Here is a 23,096-nt window from a genome sequence, read left to right on the forward strand (position 1 = left end):
AACCTGAGTAGATCCAAACAGTACTGTATTTGTCTGTTTTATAGAAGTTGAGCAGCTTTCCATAAAATCCTTTAGTCATCTTGAATTTATCCTTTGGAGAAGTGTTTCCCTTTCTGTTTTGTTTTTAATCTTTTGCCTACTTTCTATCAGGTTGTTTTCTTGTTATTGAATTGTTCAAGTTTCTTCAGATCACAGACTCCTGAGTAAAGGGAGACTACAGGTGAAAGCTTTCCTATCCGCTCTTGGTGTCTTCTTCTTTAATTTCTACCACATTCCATGGGTTTGGTACGGCTTTCCACACACCCGACAGTATTCCTTCACCATCCTTCCTTTTTCTTCTCCTTTGACTGGATCATTTTAAATGGTCTTGAATTCTCTGAGTCTTTCTTGTGCTTGATTAAGACAGATGTTGAACCTCTCTATTAATTTTCTAACACATTCTTCAACTGCAGAATTTGTTTTAAACCCCTGACAACACTCAAGTGTTTATTTTGTGCAAACTGAAACTACCATTGTCAGGAGCTGATTTCCATTCTGCTTTTTGGTACACTGCCAGGTTCAACTCGACAAACCAACTTCAAACTATCTTCACACATATTCCCATACAGAACCTGCAAACCAATGTGGCTCCACCATGAGCTGACCGCCAGACCCCTCGCCACGGCGGCAGGAGGATAATACTCCCAAACTCAGCACAACACACCATTTGTTCAGCTGCAGGATTTCTACGTTTCTTCTGTTTCTCTTTGCTTGTGAACTTTTCCTTCTGCCTTCATATTTTCTTCCCTGGTTTTATGAAAGCCAATTACTTATGTTCTCTTTAGCTCACTGACCCTCCACAGAACCACCACTTGGAATTCGTGTCAGAAAACTTGGGGGTCTCCACATGTTGAGGTTTTCTAGCGGGAACTTAACTTTGTTCATGCCCTGACTTTGTATGTTTCCTGTGTCCTAGCGTACCTGTGTCCCATTTACAGATGCATCCAACTTGTCCAGACATTACGGGCCGCCTTTGGTTAGGGTGATGGAGGCACTGATATGGAATGGGGTGGAAGAATGGGTAAAACAGGGGGTGTTGTTGGACCAGGGCCAGCAGTAGCCTGTGGAGGGCCCACTGTAGGTATTTATGTACCAGACCAGAGTGAAGAGGCAGGCAGTGGCATGCCGTGGGCTGAGGTTGATGACATGAGTGATTATACATTTCTCAAGGAAAAAAAAGTTAGGCATGTGTGCCTCCAAGGTTGGCCGATATCCTCAAGTGCTTCCATATAGAACAGTGAGCTGATAAGCGCCAGAATCACCGGCATACGCAACTTCGACCTTTGGCAGCAAAGACTATTCACAAGCAAGGCTATAAGGCTAGCAGCGTACACAGTGACAATGGAAACCAGGGTGATTGGTGGCTTATACTCCTGCAGCTAAAGGACTGGCCCAGGCATACCCTTAATAGTAAAAATAAGTCAAAGCCAACAAGTGGGGGGAAAAAAAAGTGGAAGCCAGGGCTTAATTCAAGAAAGACACCACAAGAAACATAGAAATCTCAGGCTCAAAACCATCCTAGGGTCATTCCACACTTTGGACAAGTGTACTCAAGGGAAACTCCCACTGAAAACAGCAGAAGACAAACCTCATCTTTAAAAAGCCATACTGCCAAGCACTAGTGGCTCATACCCATAACCCTAGCTACACAAGAGGCTAAGATTTGAGATCACAGTTCAAAGCCAGCCTGGGCAAGAAAGTCCAAAAGATTCTTCTTTTTTTTTTGTCTGTCATGGGGCTTGAGCTCTGAGTCTGGGCGCTGTACCTGAGCTCTTCTTCAGCTTAAGGCTACCACCCTACCCCTTGAACTACAGTGCCACTTCAGCTTTCTGGTAGTTAATTGGATGTAAGAGTCTCATGGACTTTAGTGCCCGGGCTGGCTTTGAACCACTATCTTCAGATCTCAGCATCCTGGGTAGCTAGGATTACAGGCATGAGCCACTGTACTCCTAAGTTCATGAGATTCTTATCTCCAATTAATCATCAAAAAGCTAAAAGTAGAACTCAAGCGGCAGAGCTCTAATCTCTAACGAAAAAGCTCAAGGGCACAAACCCTGTGTTCAAGTCCCAGAACCAGAACAACAAAATCCAGGCCAATTGGCAAGTTTAAGAAGGAAAACATTCTTTTCCCTTTGAACCACTGACTTGTGGAATTTGATAGAAATCTTTCTATTTCCTAGCATATGGATCTTTTACCTTTTCTCAGACCAGAATAAAACAAGCCCATCAATGTAACAGTGGAAGCTCACCCTTTCTAGCAATTTCTGAAGCTTTAATGTTTTCTCTTCACGTAACTTTTCCCGCAGCTGCTGTGCTTTCATGTGCTTTTCTTCATATTTCTTCTTGGATTCTGCAATTGTTCTATTATACAAACACAGGAAAGAGAGACACAAATGTTTATATCATCAGGCCAGAAACAGGGCTCTTCGGACTTCAAATGCCTTTACACACATGCATGCGTGCTCACACTCACATGCACACACGCACTCACAATGCACACACAGAACTCCTTTTGCTACACTTCCAGGAGGCACTGTCACTTTTTAGTGGACCTGAGGCTGTCCTGAAGTCCTGTGCAAAAACTGGTGGTACAGCAGCTCTAGGTATCAGTCCAGAGCAGCGGGCTACCTTCCTATGAACACCTCAACGTATTCTCAAAGCTCAGACCTCTTCCGAGATGGCGAAGACAGTTTTTCATGCATGTGGATGCCATGTCCTGGGAGTCTGGCGGGCTCTTCATCTACAATGTCCCCCCACGACGTATTCTGACGCCAAGATTCTCGAGCTGTTCAGGAATAAAGGAAGCCACACAATTCCATGAAACCAGCATCTAAGTGCAGGCTTTCAAACACTCTATCACGTTCCTACCTCAAACTATTCATTTGAAGCAGAAACTGAATATTTTAAGATGATCAATTATATTCCTTCCACACCACACACACACACACCTCAACCCCCTCCACACACAGATACACATACACAATACACTACCTTCATAATCTGCAAGGACATCATTCCAGTCCATAGACAAACCACAGAAGGACACACTGCCCGTGCCCATGCTAGCCTAAAACATAACCAGAAAAACCAGAAAAATAAGTATTAACACAAATACTTTCACCTGAAAACAACTAGTTGTTTCCATGAAAATGAAACATGGAAATGATCTTATTATCAGACTTCATTTTTTAAAAAGGTTACTGCCATCAAAAAAAAAAAAAAATCCTCTCTTCTGCAGTCACAACAATGACCAGGTTAAAATTCCACAGCTACATACTTCCTTTTCTTTTTTCTGCAACTCCATCTTGGTACCTGATGCTTTTATCCATAGCTATACATCTGAAAAGCCTATGGGGGCTGAGAGTCTGGCCTAGTGGTAGAGTGCTTGCCTAGCATGCATAAAGGCACAAAGACCTGGATTCGATTCCTTGGTACCACATACACAGAAAAAGCTGGAAGTGGTGTTGTGGATCAAGTGGCAGAGCTCTAGCATTGAGAAAGCCCAAGGACAGTGCTCAGGCCCTGAGTTCAAGCCCCAGGAATGGCAAAAAAAAAAAAAAAAAAAAAAGAAAGAAAACACTTATGAGCCACTGAAAAAAGTAAATGAGATACACAGGCCTCTGGTAATTACCATGCATAAAGCATTCATCAGAAATACACACAAGATCTAAATTTATTAACTGGCTTTGTTCTTGTTCTTCAGAAAGTTCCTTCCACCCATATTTGTACCTATATTCTGGATGGCACACAAGGTGTATGTCCTTGTCAGTAGACCACAGGAAAAACCACCTTGGCAAATTTTCCTCAACCTCTATTAGTTACACTCTTAGCACAGTGCAGTTGTTAACTTTCCATGAGATTCAACTTCCTACTTCATAAAATGACAACTCCCCAACCTGTTGACTACATCACATATGAAAAGCGCTTTGCAATAGTAAAGTAAAAAGATTGGCTAATGATTATTACATAAGACTAAATCATCATAGTGATAATAGCTACTATTTTTTATTGTTATTGAACATGACCTGACAATCAACACCTGAACTATAGAAGTGGATGAATTCTTAGGTCTTTGGGACCCTAAGAATTTTCCACTTGTATTATAAGATGAATGATTATGTTAAGATCTGGAAAACCTCACAGAAAAATCACTGTCGTCAGTTTCAATATTAATGTCGTTGTTTTCCTCGGCTTCGATTTCTCTAGTCAGCTGCTCCTCTTCAGCAATGGCGCTAGCAATGGCTTCTTCATTGGCCTTTTCCAAGCGATCTGCTAGCTCTTCTTTTTTAGCAAGGACTTCTGCCATGGACTATAAAGTAACAAACAAGAAAAGGAGGAATCATCATCGCTGGACTGAAAATTCCAGCAACTCTTTACTTCTTCACATTCCAGTAAGGAACTAAACAGGACACATAAAATAACAGATACTCATTTAGAATCATAAAACCTGGGTCCAACAGAGCCTCAACTACGGCTATCAGGACTTAGAAGTCTCTTTAAACCAAGAGTCTATTTGTTGTTCCATAAAATGGAACAATAATTCCTAACTTACCTTCAACCAAACTGCTAGTAGGAGAAATAGTGGAGTTACACAAGGAACAGGTATTATGAAAAATTTCATTTGAGTGTATATAGTATATACTGTAATAGAAACATGAACTATATGTAGTCGTAGGGAATATACAGTCTGGATATACATTTATGTATATATACAACCACACATATGTATATATATACATATGCAAACATATATATATATATACACACACACACTACAAATAACTCAAATAATACACTTGAGAATCAACAATTAAATTCCATGGGAAGGCTAAGCTCTACACTGTAAACCATAATACAAACACTCCACGAAACAAAGAATTACCCCTAATAAGACCACAAAAGAGATAAGAATATTTTTTAACAAGGAAACAAAGAACATAGGTGAAAGGAGAAAATAAATGTAAAACAAATCATACCAATAATTACATTAATATAAACAGTATGAACACCTCCAATAAAGAGGCAAAGACTTTGACTTCAAAGTAAAAAACAAAGCCAGGAGTTTGGCCTAGTGGAAGAGTGCTTGCCTAAGGTGCACTAAGACCTGGGTTCGATTCCTCAGTACCACATACATAGACAACGCCATTAAGTGGTGCTGTGGCTCAAGAGGTAAAGCACACTAGCCTTGAGAAAGCCCAAGGACAGTGCTCAGGCCTTGAGTTCAAACCCTAGGACTGGCAAAAAAAAAAAAAAAAAATCACCAGGATAAAAAAGGTAATCTACTAAAAACTGGACAATCATCAAAATGACAACAATATCGTAAAATTTTATGAACTTATTAACACACCTATAAAACACATGATCAAAAATGGATAAAAAATGCATGCCTAGCATGCACGAAGACCCGGGTTCGATTCCTCGGTACCACATACATAGAAAAAAGCCGAAAGTGGTGCTGAGGCACAAGTGGTAGAGCTCCAGCCTTGAGAAAGTCCAAGGACAGTGCTCAGGCCCTGAGCTCAAGCCCAGGACTGGCAAAAAAAAAAAAAATGCAGGCCAGGAGCATAGCATAATGGTAGAGTGCTTGCCTAGCATGCACAAAGACCCGGGTTCGATTCCTTGGTACCACATACATAGCAAAAAGCCGGAAGTGGTGCTGAGGCTCAAGTGGTAGAGCTCTAGCCTTGACAAAGTCCAAGGACAGTGCTCAGGCCCTGAGCCCAAGGCCAGGACTGGCAAAAAAAAAAAAGAAAAGAAAAGAAAAGCAAAGAAGCAGCTTTGTCCTATGGAGGGACCACCGTAAGAGCAAAACGTTCATGATGAACCAGTGAACAACTCAAATGTAAAATGAAGCAATACACACAAAATGCCTTATAAAAACAGTACTTGAGTCAACACAGAGTGACAAATAATGCAAATCCACATTACTGAGGTGGCTACCTTTTAACCCACTGGCCCAGAATTCTGAGAAATTGCTCTTACCAAGTTAGCAGCACTCACATTTGAAATGTCTGAAGGGTCCATTTCCGTGTCTATCCTTGTGTGTTCTGTACAAAGTTCAGTCTCATCTGGTGGCAAAGGAAGGGTGTCCCCTGACTGAGTACCCAGAATACACACTGCATCCAGGTGAGCAACATGTGTGTCAAGAGCTGGCACAGAAGCATCTTCACCACTGCCAGAATTCTTCCCATCTTCCACTGGGCTCACCATGAACTAACAAGACACATACAGGGGATGAATCAGAGACAGTGAAAAATACTTGCCAGCTCATCGGCTCTAGGAGAACTGGTTCTGCACTCTTAACTCTGCAGTTGGACTGAATTTTTCTGTTCTATTTTGTAAATTTAAAGTATAAGAAGCTCATACCTATAATTCTAGCTACTCAGCAGGCTAAGATCTGAGGATCGAGTTCAAAGCCATTACATTAGACTCGTATCTCCAATAAACGACTCAAAATAGCTAGCTGGAAGTGGTGCTGTGGCTCAAGTGGTAGAGCACTCGCCTTGAACAAAAAGAAATTCAGGGACAAAGCTGGGTGCAGTGGCTCACACCTGTAATCCTAGCTACTCAAGAGGCTGAGATCTGAGGATCATGGTTCAAAGTGAGCCCAGGCACTAAAGTCCATGAGACTCTTACCTCCAACTAACCACTAGAAACCTGAAGTGGCACTGTGGCTCAAGGAAGAGCACGGTAGCCTTGGGCTGAAGAGTTCAGCAAAAAAAAAAAAAAAAAAATTAGGGACAGGTCCAGAATTCAAGCCACAGGACTGGCAAAAATAAAATAAAATAAAATTTAAAATAATAATAATAAAGCATAAGAAAAGGAGTGCAAGCTTACACAGCACTAGTTTTACCTACACAGCTACTGTGTATTGAGCATTGTTTTAAATACTCAGTAATTAAGCAATATAAAGTCCATTTTCTTTTAGTAGGCTGGATGTTTGGGGTTTATTTTTTATTTATTTATTTTTTGGCCAGTCTGGGGGCTTGAACTCAGGGCCTGAGCGCTATCCTTGAGCTTTCTCAAGACTAAAGCTCTACCACTTGAGCCATAAAACCACTTCCAGCTTTTTCTATGTATCTGGTACCAAGGAATCAAACTCAGGTCTTCATACATGCTAAGCAAGCACTCTAGCACTAGGCCAAACTCCCGGCCCCTAGTAGGCTGGATTCCATATGAGCATTTCTGATTAGGCTCCAGAAATCTGGTTATAAGTATGACACTTTGTGTAATACTCCTACAACTAAAGGCACTTAAATTGTCTTTGGTGAGACTGTCTAGTATTAAATGAGAATCTTCATCAACTGAGACTACCTCATACCAAGATACCTTTGAGACACTTTACAATATGGCCACATAGGTTCTTTGATAAAAATGCCTGTGGTAGTTAATACCAACGCTCAATTGTAACATACAAGAGCTGAGACTAAAGGACAAGCACACAGTGTGTCTCATCACACAATTCATATGCTTGATTCCATAGCCTCCCTGTCCACTTCAAGAGTAATAAACATAACACTAACAGAAATATGAACCAGATACCAGTGATTCACACCTATAAGCCTAGATACTCAGGAAGCTGAGATCTGAGGCTCTTAGTTTCAAACCAGGAAAAGTTCCAGGTAGGAAAGTCTATGAGACTCTTATCTCCAATTAACTACCAAAAGCTGGGAGTACCAGCTCAAGTGATAGAATGCTAGCCTTAAGTAAAAAGCTAAGGGATGACACCTGGGCCCTGAGTTCAAATCCCAGTAATAACTCATACATTCTCATTCTCTCTCTCTCTCTCTCTCTCTCTCTCTCTCTCTCTCTCTCTCTCTCTCTCTCTCTCTCTCTCACACACACACACATTCTCTCACATTCTCTCTCTCTCTCACTCACACTCACACTCACACACACACACACACACACGACAGTATTTTTAAAAAGTGACATTGGGTTATACCAAATACATCTTTTCAAAAACCTTTCATTTAGAAATATAATCCAGCCTTTACTTTCATTTTCTAACAGTGTAAACAATGGAATGTTTTATAATTACACTCCAATTCAGAAAACCAAAACCTAAAATTGTGACTTTAAAACTCACACTGTTCCTTAAATAAATATTTAGTTAAGCATTGCAGAGGTCATAAAATTCCAGTTTGACTAATTATTCATATAAATATTAAACTTTGCCAAGCCTTACAAGCTACTTTAGAAATTCTGCCATTGGTCAGTAAAGTGTTCCAAAGTGTTGATTTTTCACACCACCATTACTTCAATTGTGGCTCTCTGTTTATACTGCGATCAACATTATTTATATGTCAGTCACCACAGTTTGTAATCTTCTTGGCAATATTTGTATTAGCATTACTGATGTTTACAATTAAAGAAACCAAATCAAAGTGAAACTATAAAGGAACGTGAAGAAAAGATCTAAATAGGCTAATTCCATTTTTTAGGAGGAAAGTAAAGAAAACAAATACAAACTGGCCACCGGCAGTGAGCTCCATATTGAAACATCTTAGCAACAGTTTAATTATTTAAAACTTGTCTATGGATTGTTCCTGGAATATCCAAACCATATAAATGTACTCACTATATGGAAGTGCCGTTGTATCTCCACAGGAGACACATTAGTAGAACTGCTAAATATTTTTAGGTAAAATTAAAAAGTAGTTTCTTCACTAAGTACTGGCTACATTCAAAAGTTGTTTTTGTTTTTTTGAGCTGGCAATAGGGCTTTGAACTTGAGGCCTGTGTACTGCAACAGTTTCTTAGCATGACATCAGCATGGGAGCTTATCACTGCCTGTCTGTTTAGTTCTCTATTCCACATTGTTGGAAATTTAAATACTATATAAAACTGTCCCCAAGGAGCTAGCAGTCTTACAGAGGCATAAAACATGCACACATTAAGAGTTACAACACACCAAGAATAACATAGAACTTCCATTATCATCACCAAAAAGGAAGATGAGAAAGTTAAAGAGGATTTCCAGTGAAGGGTGAAAAAAATCCAGCCAGGCATTCAGCCAGTAATTCATATCTGTAATCCCAGTTCCTCAGGGGGCTAAGATCTGAGGATCACTGTTCGAAGCCAGCTTAGGCAGGAAAGTCTGAGATTCTGCTTCCAATTCATCACCAAAAAGATGGAAGTGGACCTGTGGCTCAAGTGGTAGAGCAAGCCTTGAGGGAAAAAAAAAAAAAAAAACCTAAGCGATATCACCCTGGCCCTTACTTCAAGCTCGTGTAACACACACACACACACACACACACACACACGCACGCGCTACTAGATTACTATACACTGCAATTTACCCAGACCTATTGGGCAAAGGCAGGCAAAGGATTCTCAAAAAGAATTACCTGGGCTCTCTCAGTAAGCGGGTGCTCAGAAGAACATAGTGAGTCTTTGGGCCGAGAGTCCATATGATTAACAGGTCCATCTTCCACAAAGCCCCTTTTCTCTGTGTCATCCTCAGGTAAAAGACGAATGTTCTCCTTATCACTATCATCCTTTAACTTGGAGGCTTCTGCTGCTACAGAAACTTTTGGCATCACTGCTGTTGATCGAGAGCGAATTGGCCTTCCTCTCTGTACAGTCTCCCACCCTTCAGCATCTTTACGGTCTGTGCAATAGAGGGAAAACAATAAACCAAGATTATATGTGTGTGTATATATATGGAAATCCACAAAATAGAAACATTTTCCAGCTGAGTGTTGGTGGCTCACACCTGTAATTCTAGCTACTCAAGAAGCTAAGATCTGAGGATCAAGGTTCAAAACCAGCCTCCGGCAGGAAAGTCTGAGATTGATCTCCAATTAACCACCAAAAAGCCAGAAGCAAAGCTAAAGCTCAAGTGGTAATGTGATAGTCTTGAGCAAAGACATTAAGGGACAGTGCCTAGGCCTTGAGTTCAAGTAATAGCGCGCACGCGTGCTCACACACGCGCGCACACACACACACACACACACACAGTTATCTATGATAAAAGCCACAATTGCAACTAAAGTAGTGCGTGAACAACATACACAATGTGCAAGCACAGTTGCAAGCACTCTGTATATAAAATTCCTTCAGTCCTCACAATCCCACCAATAATGAAACAGCAAAGAGAAGCTAATAAACTTGCCTACATCACACACTTAATAAAGGAAAAGCCAGAAGGCAAATGCAAGATATGACATGTTTACTAGATAAACAGTTGTTTAAAAACTACTCAACACTTTAACTTGTATGTATGTGTGTGTATATATATATGTGCATTTATATATATGTGCATGTGCGTGTGTGTGCATGTGTGTGCACACGTGTCTATATTGGCTCCTGGGCACTGTTCCTGAGCTTTTTTCCTTAAGGCTAGCCACAGCACTATTTCCAGCTTTTTGGTGGTTAACTGGAGATAAGGATCTCATGGACTTTTCTGCCTGGCTGGTTTCCAATGGCAATCCTCAAATCTCAGCCTCCTGGGTAGCTAGAATTACCAATATAAAACACTAATGCTGGGGCCGGGAGTTTGGCCTAGTGGTTAAAGTGCTTGCCTAGCACGCATGAAGACCCGGGTTCGATTCCTCGGCACCACATACGTACAAAAAAGCCGGAAGTGGTGCTGAGGCTCAAGTGGTAGAGCTCTAGCCTTGAGAAAGTCCAAGGACAGTGCTCAGGCCCTGAGCTCAAGCCCAGGACTCGTAAAAAAAAAAAAAAGCAAAGTCCAAAGCCAGCCTGGGCACAAAAGGACCTGAGACTCTTATCTTCAATTAACCTCTAGAAAAGGGGAAGTGGGGCTTGGATCAAGGGTAAGGTAAGCTGGAGCTCAAGGACAATGTCCAGGCCCAGAGGTAAGGCAGTGACATTGAGCTGAAGAGCTCAGAGACAGCACCCAGGCCAAATGCAAGCCATGACGCATAAGAAAAAAAAATTTTTTTTAAAAGAATCTTTCATGTCCAGGCTGGCTTCAAACCATAATCCTCATATCTCAGCCTCCTAAATAGCTAGGATTATAGACACGAGCCATTGGCACCCAGCCAGCAATCTTTTGTTTTAATTGGATTATATTAGTTTAACTGGGAGGGTTTCATTATTACATCTCCATGTGTTTCTTTGTAACTGATTTCTAACTTGGCAGCTTATGACCAATGACAAACTGATTTCATTCACCTGAAGTCTGCTGAGACCTGTTTATTGGGCTGTATGGTTCAACTTTGATCAGTTCTCCCAGTTTGTGTAAATGTGTATTTAGATTTACAACTTGGCCTCTGACAAAGTAACTTGTATCAAAAAATTGGCCTTCTTCCTTGCCAAAAACTACTGTAAACGCAGGACCAAATATATACATGGCCAGCTTTCAAGCACTGGAAATACCGATGTGGATAAGATTTGAGAAAGATGATTCTTGAACTCAGAAAATGACATCAAGCCCACACTCACTCACCTTGATATTTTATCTCAAGACATGAGGGGGGGTAGGAGTGCAGGGGAACTGGGTCCTGAGGGGGGGGAGGAGAACCACATTCCTGGTGGGCTATAACAGATTGGCCTGTTCAGGGAGTCCAAAACAAGTGGGACTTCAGAGCATGAGGAAGGAACAGAGAAGAAACCAAACGGTCTGCATTCACTCTCCCAAAAGAGGCCTGACAACTGCTCAGCTTTGCATACACAAGGCAGGACTCCAGAACCCAGCAGAAAGTGGCAGCTGGGAAGCAAGCAAGCAAAGCAGACCCCAAAGTGACTGTTAGAATTCAGGGATGTAGTGGACTCTGCAAATACCCCCAAGTTTCAACTGACACCCCCAAGAGGAATAAAGACAAAACTGCAACATATCAACCTTAATACAACTTCAAACAGGATTAGGAATGATCTGCTTAGTCTCGATCTTCTTACCAGACTGGAAATCCTTTTTAAGACAGAATAAGCTTTTTAAGAGTTGTCTCCTCAGTGCTCAGGCCCTGAGCTCAAGCCCAGGACTGGCCAAAAAAAAAAAAGAGTTGTCTCCTAAACATCCATTTAAAAACAGACAAGCGCCAGTAGTTCATGCATGTAATCATGGTTCAAAGCCAACCCAGGCAGGAAAGTCCATCAGATTTTCATCTCCAATTAACCAGTAAAAAGCTGCAAGTTGCCAGGAGTTTGGTCTAAAGGTAGAGTGCTTGCCCAGCATGCCTGAAGACCCAGGTTCAATTCTTCAATACCACATACAAAGAAAAAGCTGGAAGTGTTGCTGTGGTTCAAGTGGTAGAGCTCTAGCCTTGAGGAAGTCTAAGGACAGCACTCAGGCCCTGAGTTCAGGACCCAGAACTGGCAAAAAAAAAAAAAAAAAAGCTGGAAGTGAAGCTGTTGATCAAGTGGTAACCCACTAGCTCTAGCTCTACCACTTTTGTGAAAAAGCTCAGGAACAGTGCCCAGGCCCTGAGTTCAAGCACCAGGACAGGCACAAAACAAAACAAAAACTGAAAAGCTTGGTGCTGATGGTTCATGCCTATAATCCTAGCTGCTCAGGAGGCTGAGATCTGAGGTTCACAGTTCAAATCCAGCTAGAGTAGATAAATCTAAGAGAGTCTTATCTCCAATTAATCAGCCAAAAAACAAACTGGAAATGTGGCTCCAGTGGTAGAGAGCTAGTTTTGAGCAAAAAAGTCAAATGAGAATGAGAGCAGTAGACCTTGAATTCAAGCCCCAGTACCTGCACAAATAAAAGGGGGAGGTGGTTGAGAATGTGGTAGAGTGCTTATCTAGCATGTATGAAGGCCTGGGTTCGATTGCTCAGAACCATGTAAACAGAAAAAGTGGCACTGTGGCAGAGTGCTAGCCTTGAACAAAAAGAAGCTCAAGGACAGTGCCCAGGGCCAGAGTTCAAGCCCTAGGACTTGGGGGAAGGAGGGAACCATCCAAAAAAAACCTCTGAGACATTGGGCCAGGAGTTTGGCCTAGTGGTAGAGTGCTTGCCTAGTATGCATCAAGACCAGGGTCCAATTCCTTGGTACCACATATACAGAAAAGGCCAGAAATGGTGCTGTGACTCAAGTGATACAGAGTTCTAGCCTTAAAAAAAGCCCAAGGACAGTGTTTAAGCCCTAAGTTCAAGCCAGGACTGGAAAAAAAAAGAAAAAACTCTGAGACAAATAAGGTATTATCTTACCCTATCATCAAAAGACAAGAAATAGAAACAAATTCTAATAAGAAGGTAAAGAAATGGGAGCTACTACTATAGAAGTGTAAATTATTATAATAACCAGTGTGGAAACACCTCAACAAACTTAAAACAGAACTATCGTATACATTACTGGGTCTATACTCAAAGGAAATTAAATCTTTCTACCAAAAATGTACTTGCACATTGCAAAATATTTATTGTAATATATCCACAATAGTCAAAATATGGAATTAACACAGATGGTTTTTAGTAGATGCAAAGATACAAAAAATGTATAATATTTACACAGTGGAATGTTACTCAGTCATACAAGAATGAAGTTCTGTCACATGAAGCATGGATGGAAGTGAAGATCACTACATTAAGTTAAAGACACACAGAAGATCAAAAACACATGTTTTCACACAGCCATGAAAAAAAAGCCAGTTAACATTGTAGAACAGAATACCAGCAGGCATGATGGTCTCCCTGGAGGCAGAAGCAAAGGTTTACAAGTTTAAGGCCATCCTAGGATATAGTGCCTTCAAGTCACATGTATATGTAAGTATACATATTTAGAACTATTAAATCTTTTGGCTAAGCCAGGCACTGGTGGTTCATGCCTACAATTCTAGAGAAGGACTATGGTTTAAAGCTAGACTAGGAAGGAAAGTTCCTGAGACTCTTGTGTCCAATTAACGAGCAAAAAGCGAAAAGTGGAGATGTGGCCCAAGTGACAGAATGTCAGTCTTGAGTGAAAATGCTGTAAGATGGTGTCAAAGCCCTGAGCTCAAGCTTTAGCATGCTCATTCGTGTGCTCTCGCACATGCCCGCGCTCTCTCTCTCTCTCTTTCCCTCTTTCTTTCTCCCTCCCCCCCCTCTCCCTCCCCCCCCCACATACACAATCTTTTGGCTACACTGTTTAAAATTTTCTTCTGTTAAATCAACCTTTTTAACTATTAAGACATATTACTGCAAAGCCAAATCCAGTAGCTCATGCCTGTAATCCTTGCTACTCAGGAGGCTAGGTTCTGAGAATCAAGATTCAAGGCCAAAACAGGTAGGAAAGTCTGTTGAGACCCTTATCTCCAATTAACCACCAGAAAACCAGAAGTGAAGGTATGGCTCAAAGTGGTACACTGCTAGCCTTGAGGACAAAAGCTAAGGGAATATACCCAGGCCCAGCAGAAAAAAGAAAAGGAAGGTTGATTTGAGGCCACTTGCCGTTCTTGCGGGCAGTCCTCTGCACTGTCACGGGTGGGCAGGGTTGAGCAGGAACAACGTCTGAGGAAGCGGCAGAGCCTGTGTGGTGAGCCTTTACCTTGTCAGCCCAACTGACACCTGCTGGGGCCAGACGTGGGGCGGCCACAGTGCCAGGTGGACCCCTGTAATTATCCACACGAACAAGAACATTACATTTCACATTAGCTACATGTCTGCGTCTATGTTTACAGACTAATCCACTACCATATGCAGTTCAGTCGATGAGATTCATAACCTTATCTTGATCTAATGCTTCATTGATTTTTTTGAGTTATAATACTGTATGAGGATAAAGAAGCCATTTAAAAATAGAATTCACAATGATTATCCTATAATTCTAATTACCCAGAAAGCTGATTTTTGAGGATCACAGATTGAAGCCATTCTGAGTAGGAAAGTCTAAGAGACTCTTATCTCCACTAAACTATCAAAAAAAAGGGGGGGGAGGGGAAATAGAGTTGTGGTTCAAGTGGTAGAATGCCAGCCTTGAGCAAAAGCTCAGGGACAGCATCCAAGCCCTAAGTTCAAGACCCAGGACTGGTACCAAATAAATAAATAAAAGAGAATTCATATTCTTTTTTGTTAGTCACAAGACTTGAACTTTGGGCCTGGGCATTGTCCCTGAGCTCTCCAGCTACCTCTTGCTACTTCCCAGAATTCGTATTGATAAAGATCCATTGTACTGCCAAGCACTGGTTCCCATCTGTAATCCTAGCTACTAAGTAGGCTGAGATCTGAGGATCGAGGTTCAAAGCCAGCCCAGGCAGGAAAGTCTGTGAAACTCGTATCTCTAATTAACCACAAGGCGATAGAGTGTCACCCTTGAGCAAGTAAGCTCAGGGACAGAGCATAGGCCCCAAATTCACCCTCTAGTACCAGCACACACACATAAAAAAGACTCAACATGCTGGAAATTAAAGTCTACACAGAAAGACAGGCTACATACATAAACAAATAGCCCTGGCAAGCAAGCTTTCCCCCCGTAGCTTGCAACTGTCAAGACAAACTGTCCTAAGAATGCAACATCACCCAAGGAGGAACTGTCCACAACAGTCTAGGTTCTGCCCCTGTGCCCTTAGAACAGCTGTCCAGTGCCATGTGCACTCAACAACCTAAAACACAGAGAGGTGTGCTTCCAGCTGCAGGGAGGAATGGATGTGTACAGATGGGGCACCGTTTGACATGTGTGCTTTCCTGAGCTTCACCAGGAAAAGTCTGCTGTGGATCCCTAGGCTTTGGTTGGTTCTTCTCGCCTTTGTCATTTTCAGGGACTTGAACTCAGTGCCTGAGCTCTGTCCTTGGGCTTTCTTAAGACTACCACCTGAGCCACAGCACCATTTCCAGCTTCTTCTATGTATGTGGTACCGAGGACTCGAACCTCTTTGTGCATGCTAGGCAAGCACTCTACCACTAGGCCAAACTCCTGACCTGCCTATGTAATTTTTTAAATCAGAATACGAACAGAACTTAAAGACCTAGAGGACACCAGCCAAAAGTATTGATAGGTATATAATGGGATTCTGAGAGGAAAGAAGGGACTGAAAGAGTATTTTAAGAGAAAAATTGGCAAAAACTTCCCAGATTTAATGAAAGAAAAAAAAATTACCTGCACATTTGGACAGGTGCTATTTTACCAGTTGCATGCTGCAGAGCACATGGGTTTATGTAAATCCCTGTAGCAGATCTAGAATCTAAGCAGAAGCTGGGAGTATTTTTAGTCATCCCCTAAGGTTGCTAAAAAGGCATTCCCCACTTAGCATTCGTGCGTGTGGCCCTTTCCCCAGGTTAATACCTGAGTGTGGGTGTCTGCTTAACATGCAAGGGAATGTATGGATATTTTTGTGGTGAGATATCAGTTTTACAGTACTCCATGCCTGTTCATCAATAGAAGACAATTTACTATAATACAAAGTTGGTTGTTTTTTTTATCTCACCCAAAATTTAAGCTTCTTCGAGCACTGGATGGCACACTTATTCTATCTGCTGATGGGCTGGGAATCACATGGCGTCCTGGAGACATCTTCTTAACTTCCCAGGCCAGGGATGTCGGTCTGCCAATTTAAGACATGAAACACATTAAATTGTTAGATAGGGCTGGGAGTGTGGCCTACTGGTAGAGTGCTCACCTAGCATGCATGAAGCCCTGGGTTCGATTCCTCAGTACCACATACACAGAAAAAGCCAGAAGTGGTGCTGTGGCTCAAGTGGTGGATCTCTAACCTTGAGAAAGCTCAAGGACAGTACCCAGGCCATGAGTTCAAGTCCCAGGAAGGCAAAAAAAATTGCTATCTTCTTTTAAAAAGATGTTACTGTCGAAATGCTACTTCACTGTCTTTAATAGTTGTTTATGATTATCATAACCAGGAAGGCTGAGTGTTACTATCACTTTAACTTTTTGTTCATTTTTTTTTTCTTTTTCCTCACACTTGCCAGACAAATGCACTTTAGCCATAACCCTAACCTTTTTTGCTTTAGACTATTTTTCACATAGGGTCACAATTTTTTTCACACATGGCACCTGGAACTGCAATTATCTTCACCTGTCCAGTAGCTGGGATACAAGCATGTACCACCATGTCTAGCTTTTTTTTTTTTTTTTTTTTTGTGGGTCATGGGGCTAGAACTCGGCCTGGGCGCTGTCCCTGAGCTCTTCAGCTCAAGGCTACCACTATACCTTTGAGCCAAGCCCCACTTACAATTTTCTAGAGGTTAACTGGAGATAGTCTCGGGTTCTTTTATGCCTGGGCTGGCTTTGAACCTTGATCCTCAGATCTCAGCCTCCTGAGTAGCTAGGATTACAGGCATGAGCCACCGCACCTGGCAGCTTATTTTTTATGATAGGATTTTAATTATTTTTTTTCTTTTTGAACTAGGTTTTTATAGAACCAAATCCTCCTATCTCTGCCGCCTGAGTAAGACTATAGGCATTCGTGGGGCTTGAAATAAGGGCCTAGGCACTATCCCTGAGCTCTTCAGCCCAAGGCTAGCACTCTACCACTTCTGGTTTCCTATCTGGTCTGGCTTTGAATCCTGATCCTCGATCTCAGCCTCCTGAGTAGCTAGGATTACAAGTGTGAGCCACTAGTGCCCAGCTGAAGACAAAGTTCATATTGGTATCTTTGGCTTTCTTTTTTCCCCACTGAAGTTTTCAATATTTTCTCGCTTACATAAAATAATTTTCTACTGCTTCTATTATTGCTATCTTGATTACAAATTTGTTATCATTAGTATTACAATGTATTTTTTATGTAGACAAGCTCATTTTGTTCTTCTTAGAAAAAGCTGCAGCTTTTTCCTTTCTCTTACAAAACCCTCACTCATACTATAATTATAGAAATGATTATCAGTGTTTTATTTTAAAATATACAACTTAAGTTTCTAACTTTACATCTCAAGTCTAGCTGGAATAATTTTCATGATTCAACCAAAGAATATAAGATGAATGACGCCATCTATAGGAATTCTCACATAGTTTTCCTCTGGGAGCTGCCTCAAGAAGGCAAAGAAGGGCCGGGAGTTTGGCCTAGTGGTTAATGTGCTTGCCTAGCATGCACAAAGACCCGGGTTCGATTCCTTGGTACCACATACATAGACAAAAACCGGAAATGGTGCTGAGGCTCAAGTGGTAGAGTGCTAGCCTTGAGAAAGTCCAAGGACAGTGCTCAGGCCCTGAGCTCAAGCCCAGGACTGGCAAAAAAAAAAAAAAGAAGGCAAAGAAATACTGGGGGGGGGGGAGAGGAGAGAAAGGGGGGAGAGCAGGAGGGAGGGAGAAGGAGGGAGGGAGAGAGAGAGAAAGAGAAAGAAAGAAAGAGAGAGAAGCAGAGGGGGGAGGAGAAAGGAGGGAGGGGAAGGAAGAGACCTGTGGTTCAGGTCTATAATCCTAGCTACTTAGGAGGCTGAGTTCTGAGGATCCTGGTTTGAAGCCAGCCTGAGCAGGAAAGTACGTAAGACTCTTATCTCCAATTAACCCCCTCTCCCTGAAAACAAACAGACAAACAATCAAACAGAAGTGGAGCTGTGTCCAACCCAGTGAAGGAACGCTCCCCCCAAATCCACTGACCTATTACCAAAAGGTAGGGGGTGAAACTGCTAGGCACAAAAGATACTAAGGTCTCAGTCAATCATGGACCATGGAAGAAACAGAAAACGACCAAAATATAATAAAAATTCTCACTATGAAGAATAAAAGCATATCAATATATCATAGCTGAGCTAGCCTGGATTTGGTTTCCAGGGTTAAAAAATCTCCTACATTTGTCTCTTAGGTTTGCTCTCTTGGTTCTTCTGTTCCTAACATACTAAAATCTTGTGTGTGTGCCAGTCTTGGACCTTGAACTTGGGGCCTGGGTACTATCCCAGAACTTGAGCCACACCTCCATTTCTGGATTTTTTTTTTTTTTTTTGGTTAATTGGAAAAAACCATTTCACAGACTTTCCTGCGTGGACTGACTTCAAACCAAGATCTAAGATTACAGGCATGAGCCACTGATGCCTAGTTTAAGGTTAATTTTTGTTTTGCTTTTGCCTAAGGAATGAGACACCCAATTTAACGAGGGTACCATGCTTAATATTCAGTCACCTCTGAAAGGCCCCACACCTTTCCACGCTCTCTCATCAGGAAGATTCAACATATGCACTTAGGAAAGGTTACATTCACACCACCGCAGGCAGCACACTTCATGAGAGCAGGACTTTGTCCTTGTCACAAGTCTCAGTAGAGGTAATTGTATAAACAGTTAATTGTGCAGATTCCAACTGAACCTTTCTCCTTTCTGAAGGAATATTCATTTCTCATTATTACCCAACCAAAGTACATCCATTTTTTCCCATCATCTTCCAAAGTGGAAAGATTTTTTTTTTTTTTTTTTTGTGGGCCATGGGGCTTTAACTCGGCCTGGGCACTGTCCCTGAGCTCTTCAGCTCAAGGCTACCACCCTACCCTTGAGCCAAGCTCCACTTCCCCTTTTCTAGAAGTAAATTGCAGATAAGAATCTCAGATCCTTTTGTGCCCAGCTGGCTTTGAACCTTGATCCTCAGATCTCAGCCTCCTGATTAGCTAGGATTACAGGCGTGAGCCACATTGAAAGATTTTTCTGTTACTTTTTGGGTTTTTTTTTTTTGTGTGTGTGAGTTGTGGGGCTTGAACTCAGAGCCTGGGCACTGTCCCAGAGCTCTTCAGCTCAAGGCTTGTGCTCTACCACTTGAGTCACACCCCCACTTCCAACTTTTTTGGTGATTCACTGGCGGTAAGAGTCTCACAAACTTTCATGCCTGGGCTGGCTTTGAACCATGATCCTCAGATATTAGCCTCCTGAGTAGATAGAGTTACAGTCATGAGCCACGGGTGCCCAGCTCTAGGTTACTTTTATACAAACCTATTATGCTTAGCTTTGGCTGTTTTAATTTACTCTTTTTACATAAAAGACCTGAACTCAAGGCATGGGTGCAAAGTTTGTGCAAAGGCTAGTACTCTAACACTTGAACCACAGCTCCACTTCTGACTTTTTGAATAGTTAATTGGAGATAATAATTGGAGATAAAGAAATTTTCCTGCCTGAGCTGGCTTTCAACTTCAGTCCTCACATATCAGCCTCTTAAGTAGCTAGTATTAAAGGTGTGGACCACTGGTATCTGGCAAGGTCAGCACATTTTGATTGCAAAATCTATCATATGTGTCATATCACCCTGAGATCTTTCCTGATCGTTGTCCTCCAAAGGACAGATTGCTCTCCACACACTCATGAATTCTAGGTTCAAATCAATTCTGTTTTGGCATATCACTCTTAGGCCAACTCTACAACGTGTCATTCATAGTAATTACAATTTCCTTACTAAATGATGTACCTTATATTAGCAGGAGCCCAGTAAGTATTTGTAACTAATCTGTGTGATAAATGTAGTACCCAACTTTCAGATTTTAACAAGTTTTGTGTCTTTTGTGTCAATGAGGTCACGTCTGTAATTGATTTCAATTACTGCTATGGAAACCACTGGCTATCACAAACCCCAGAGCTTATTACCTGCTTTGGGCATCTGTCTTCTCTAGCTTTTCCTGGAGTTGAATCCAGTCAATCAGTGCTTTAAAATCTCTCACATAGTAATCCAGCATCATCAATACCTCCTAAGTTAAACCAAAAGAAAAAAATTAATTTCCACTGAGAAGAAAAAGTTCAAGAAAAAAATGATTAATACTAATTAATACTTTTGGTGACATTAAACTTATTGAAGATAAACAGCTGACTTGATCCAGTAAGATTAGTATATGAAGTTCGAGAGCAATGACATGCTTTCTCAAGACTCCCTGAGCCTGGTGCCAGTGGCTCACTCTTGTAATCCTAGCTACTCAGGAGACTGAGATTCAAGGATCATGGTTCAAAGCCAGTCCAGGTAGGAAAGTCCATAAGACTCATCTCCAACCAACTCCCAAAACACTGGAAGTAACTCTGTGGCTCAAAGTGGTAGAGCCCTAGCTTTGAGTGAAAAAGCTCAGGGACAGCACCCAGGCCCTGAGTTCCAAGACCTATGACTGATCAAAAAGAGAAGACCTCCCTGAGTAACATTCCTTTTCATCTAATAATGAAGATGACAGACAAGTGCATAAAATGTACAAATACAGATAATTACCATCAAGAAGAAAAAAATGTAAATACCCCCAAATACACACAACAGAAAGAGATAAAATTATTGCAGAGACTCTTGTAACATTGCAGCAGCTCAGGAGTCAGAGAACAGGAAGATCATGTTTCAAGGCCAGCTAGGGCACAAACTTCCCAAAGACCTCCAACTCCAACACTAAAAAGCTAGGTATGTGCTTGTCATCTCAGCCAAGTGAGAAAGACAGGATGGCAGTCCAGTCCAGGCAGAAAAGCAAGGCCCTATTCAAAAACTAATGCAAGTTAAATGCACTAAGAAAGCGGTTCAAGTGGTAAAGCATCTACCTGGCAGCCACAATATCCTAAGTAGTTCAGTCCCAGTACTGAAAGAAAATCAGGCTGGTGAGGGTCTAAAGTGAGACACCATCTCAATAATAATTAACAGGGGGAAAGGGCAGCCAAGAACCTGAGTTCACACCCCAGTACACCAAAATCAACTGACACTGTGACTGTGTAAGTTAAGTACTGCTCTACCAGCCACAGCTGCTGGTCACATGCATAAGACATGAGGCAAAGAAATTTAAACTGCAACACACTCACCTCACTGTAAAGACTCATCAGGCTCATTTTACCATAAAGGCGATTTTCCAAGACTCTCACAAAACATCAGCCAGTTGTAAGTATGATCGTGTACATTACCAATAATTACTTTTCCAGAGCTACAATAGAATTATCAGCAAAGTCCAACACACAGGAATAAGTATACCATAGGCATAAGATCCACGACTATTAATATATGCCAAGCTATTCACAAATGAGTTACTTGGGGCTGGGTGTTTGCCTAGCATCCACAAAGACCCAGGTTTGATTCCTTGGTACCACATCCATACAAAAAGCTTGAAGTGGTACTGTGGTTCAAGTGGTAGAACTCTAGCCTTGAGAAAGCTCAAGGACAGTGCTTAGGCCTGAGTTCAAGCCCCAGGACTGGCAAAAAAAAAAAAAAGTTACTTGTTACAAAAATTATATTCTGACCCAGACACCAGTGGCTCATTCCTACAATCTATGATACTCAGAAGACTAAGATCTGGAAGAACAATGTTCAAGATTAATGAGAAGAAAAGCTCATCTAGTCTCTATTTCCAAAGTAACCAGTAGGAAGCCAGGCTGGAAGCATGGCTCAAGTGGTAGAATGCCAGCCTAGCAGCAAAATATTGAGTTTAAAAATCCAGAAATCCCCCCCCCGCCAAAAAAAATTAAGGTACTTCTGAACAAAGACATATTGGGTTTTTTCAAACTTTTCCTTTCAATGGTGATCCTTGGTGCCATATCACTGGAAAGTCTTATACAATCAGGAAAAGGACAAATTAAAAACCTGACTTAGCTTCCTTCTCTCCAATTCTAGTAATAGAATTCAAATGGTCTAATTCAATTCATTCAACTTAAACCACGTACATTAGGGCACACAGAGACTTAATTTGGAATAATTTATTTTGGAAATTGTCAACTGATTTCCCTTCTTACTTAAAAAAAAACAAAAAACAAAAAACCTCTAAGGAGTTTATAAGCAGCTATGCTTCTGATACTAAGTGGAGCAGAGAAAGTACATTGGGTGGTTTGAGCAGCCTATTTGCAGGAATGTTTATGATCAGCCCAGTAGCAGGCAGTGGTAATCTGAGCCGTGTATGAGGAACAGGGGAATTACAAACAAGACAAGCAGCTGCGGGACCAGCAGTCACTGATGCAAATCTTTCTTCTAAAGTGAGGAAGGCCATTTTGTCAAGCAGGATGGAACAGAACAAAAGTGCCTCTGAAAGGAATGGTACAGGCATTCAGATAACTACATATAGATGTACAGCTACAATTACCAATTCGTTTACCAATTGGCTGCAACAGATTCGATTAGTTAGTAATTAATTCTAGTTACTGGCGCGGAGAGCAGGATGCTTGGCGCCAACCCTTTGTCCTGCTGATACCCAATATGAGTGCTTGGGCCCTAGGGCCTAACATGTCAATATGGCTATGCCATTCAGCTCAGCCTCGGTGCTGTGCTGTGCACTGTGCGAATGGTGGAGTGGAGATGAGCACCT

The 23,096-nt window shown here is 41.6% G+C and overlaps 1 protein-coding gene across 1 annotated transcript in view; it reads right to left on the reverse strand.

Moving 5' to 3' along the window:
- The window catches only part of Scaper (S-phase cyclin A associated protein in the ER), a 172,201-nt gene that overhangs the window by 136,082 nt on the left and 13,023 nt on the right, over nucleotides 1–23,096 (reverse strand). Inside the window, exons 6-14 of the mRNA XM_090321658.1 lie at nucleotides 20,437–20,537; nucleotides 16,351–16,467; nucleotides 14,378–14,538; nucleotides 9,390–9,652; nucleotides 6,022–6,252; nucleotides 4,181–4,348; nucleotides 3,031–3,106; nucleotides 2,707–2,824; nucleotides 2,289–2,400 (exon numbers count right to left, since the gene is read on the reverse strand). Coding sequence (XP_090177784.1) covers nucleotides 2,289–2,400; nucleotides 2,707–2,824; nucleotides 3,031–3,106; nucleotides 4,181–4,348; nucleotides 6,022–6,252; nucleotides 9,390–9,652; nucleotides 14,378–14,538; nucleotides 16,351–16,467; nucleotides 20,437–20,537 — 1,347 coding nt within the window. The remainder of the gene's footprint in view (nucleotides 1–2,288; nucleotides 2,401–2,706; nucleotides 2,825–3,030; nucleotides 3,107–4,180; nucleotides 4,349–6,021; nucleotides 6,253–9,389; nucleotides 9,653–14,377; nucleotides 14,539–16,350; nucleotides 16,468–20,436; nucleotides 20,538–23,096) is intronic.

Source organism: Megascapheus bottae, chromosome 30 (genome assembly GCF_031878675.1).
Source record: "Megascapheus bottae isolate mThoBot1 chromosome 30, mThoBot2.hap1, whole genome shotgun sequence".
Taxonomy (NCBI): Eukaryota; Metazoa; Chordata; class Mammalia; order Rodentia; family Geomyidae; genus Megascapheus; species Megascapheus bottae.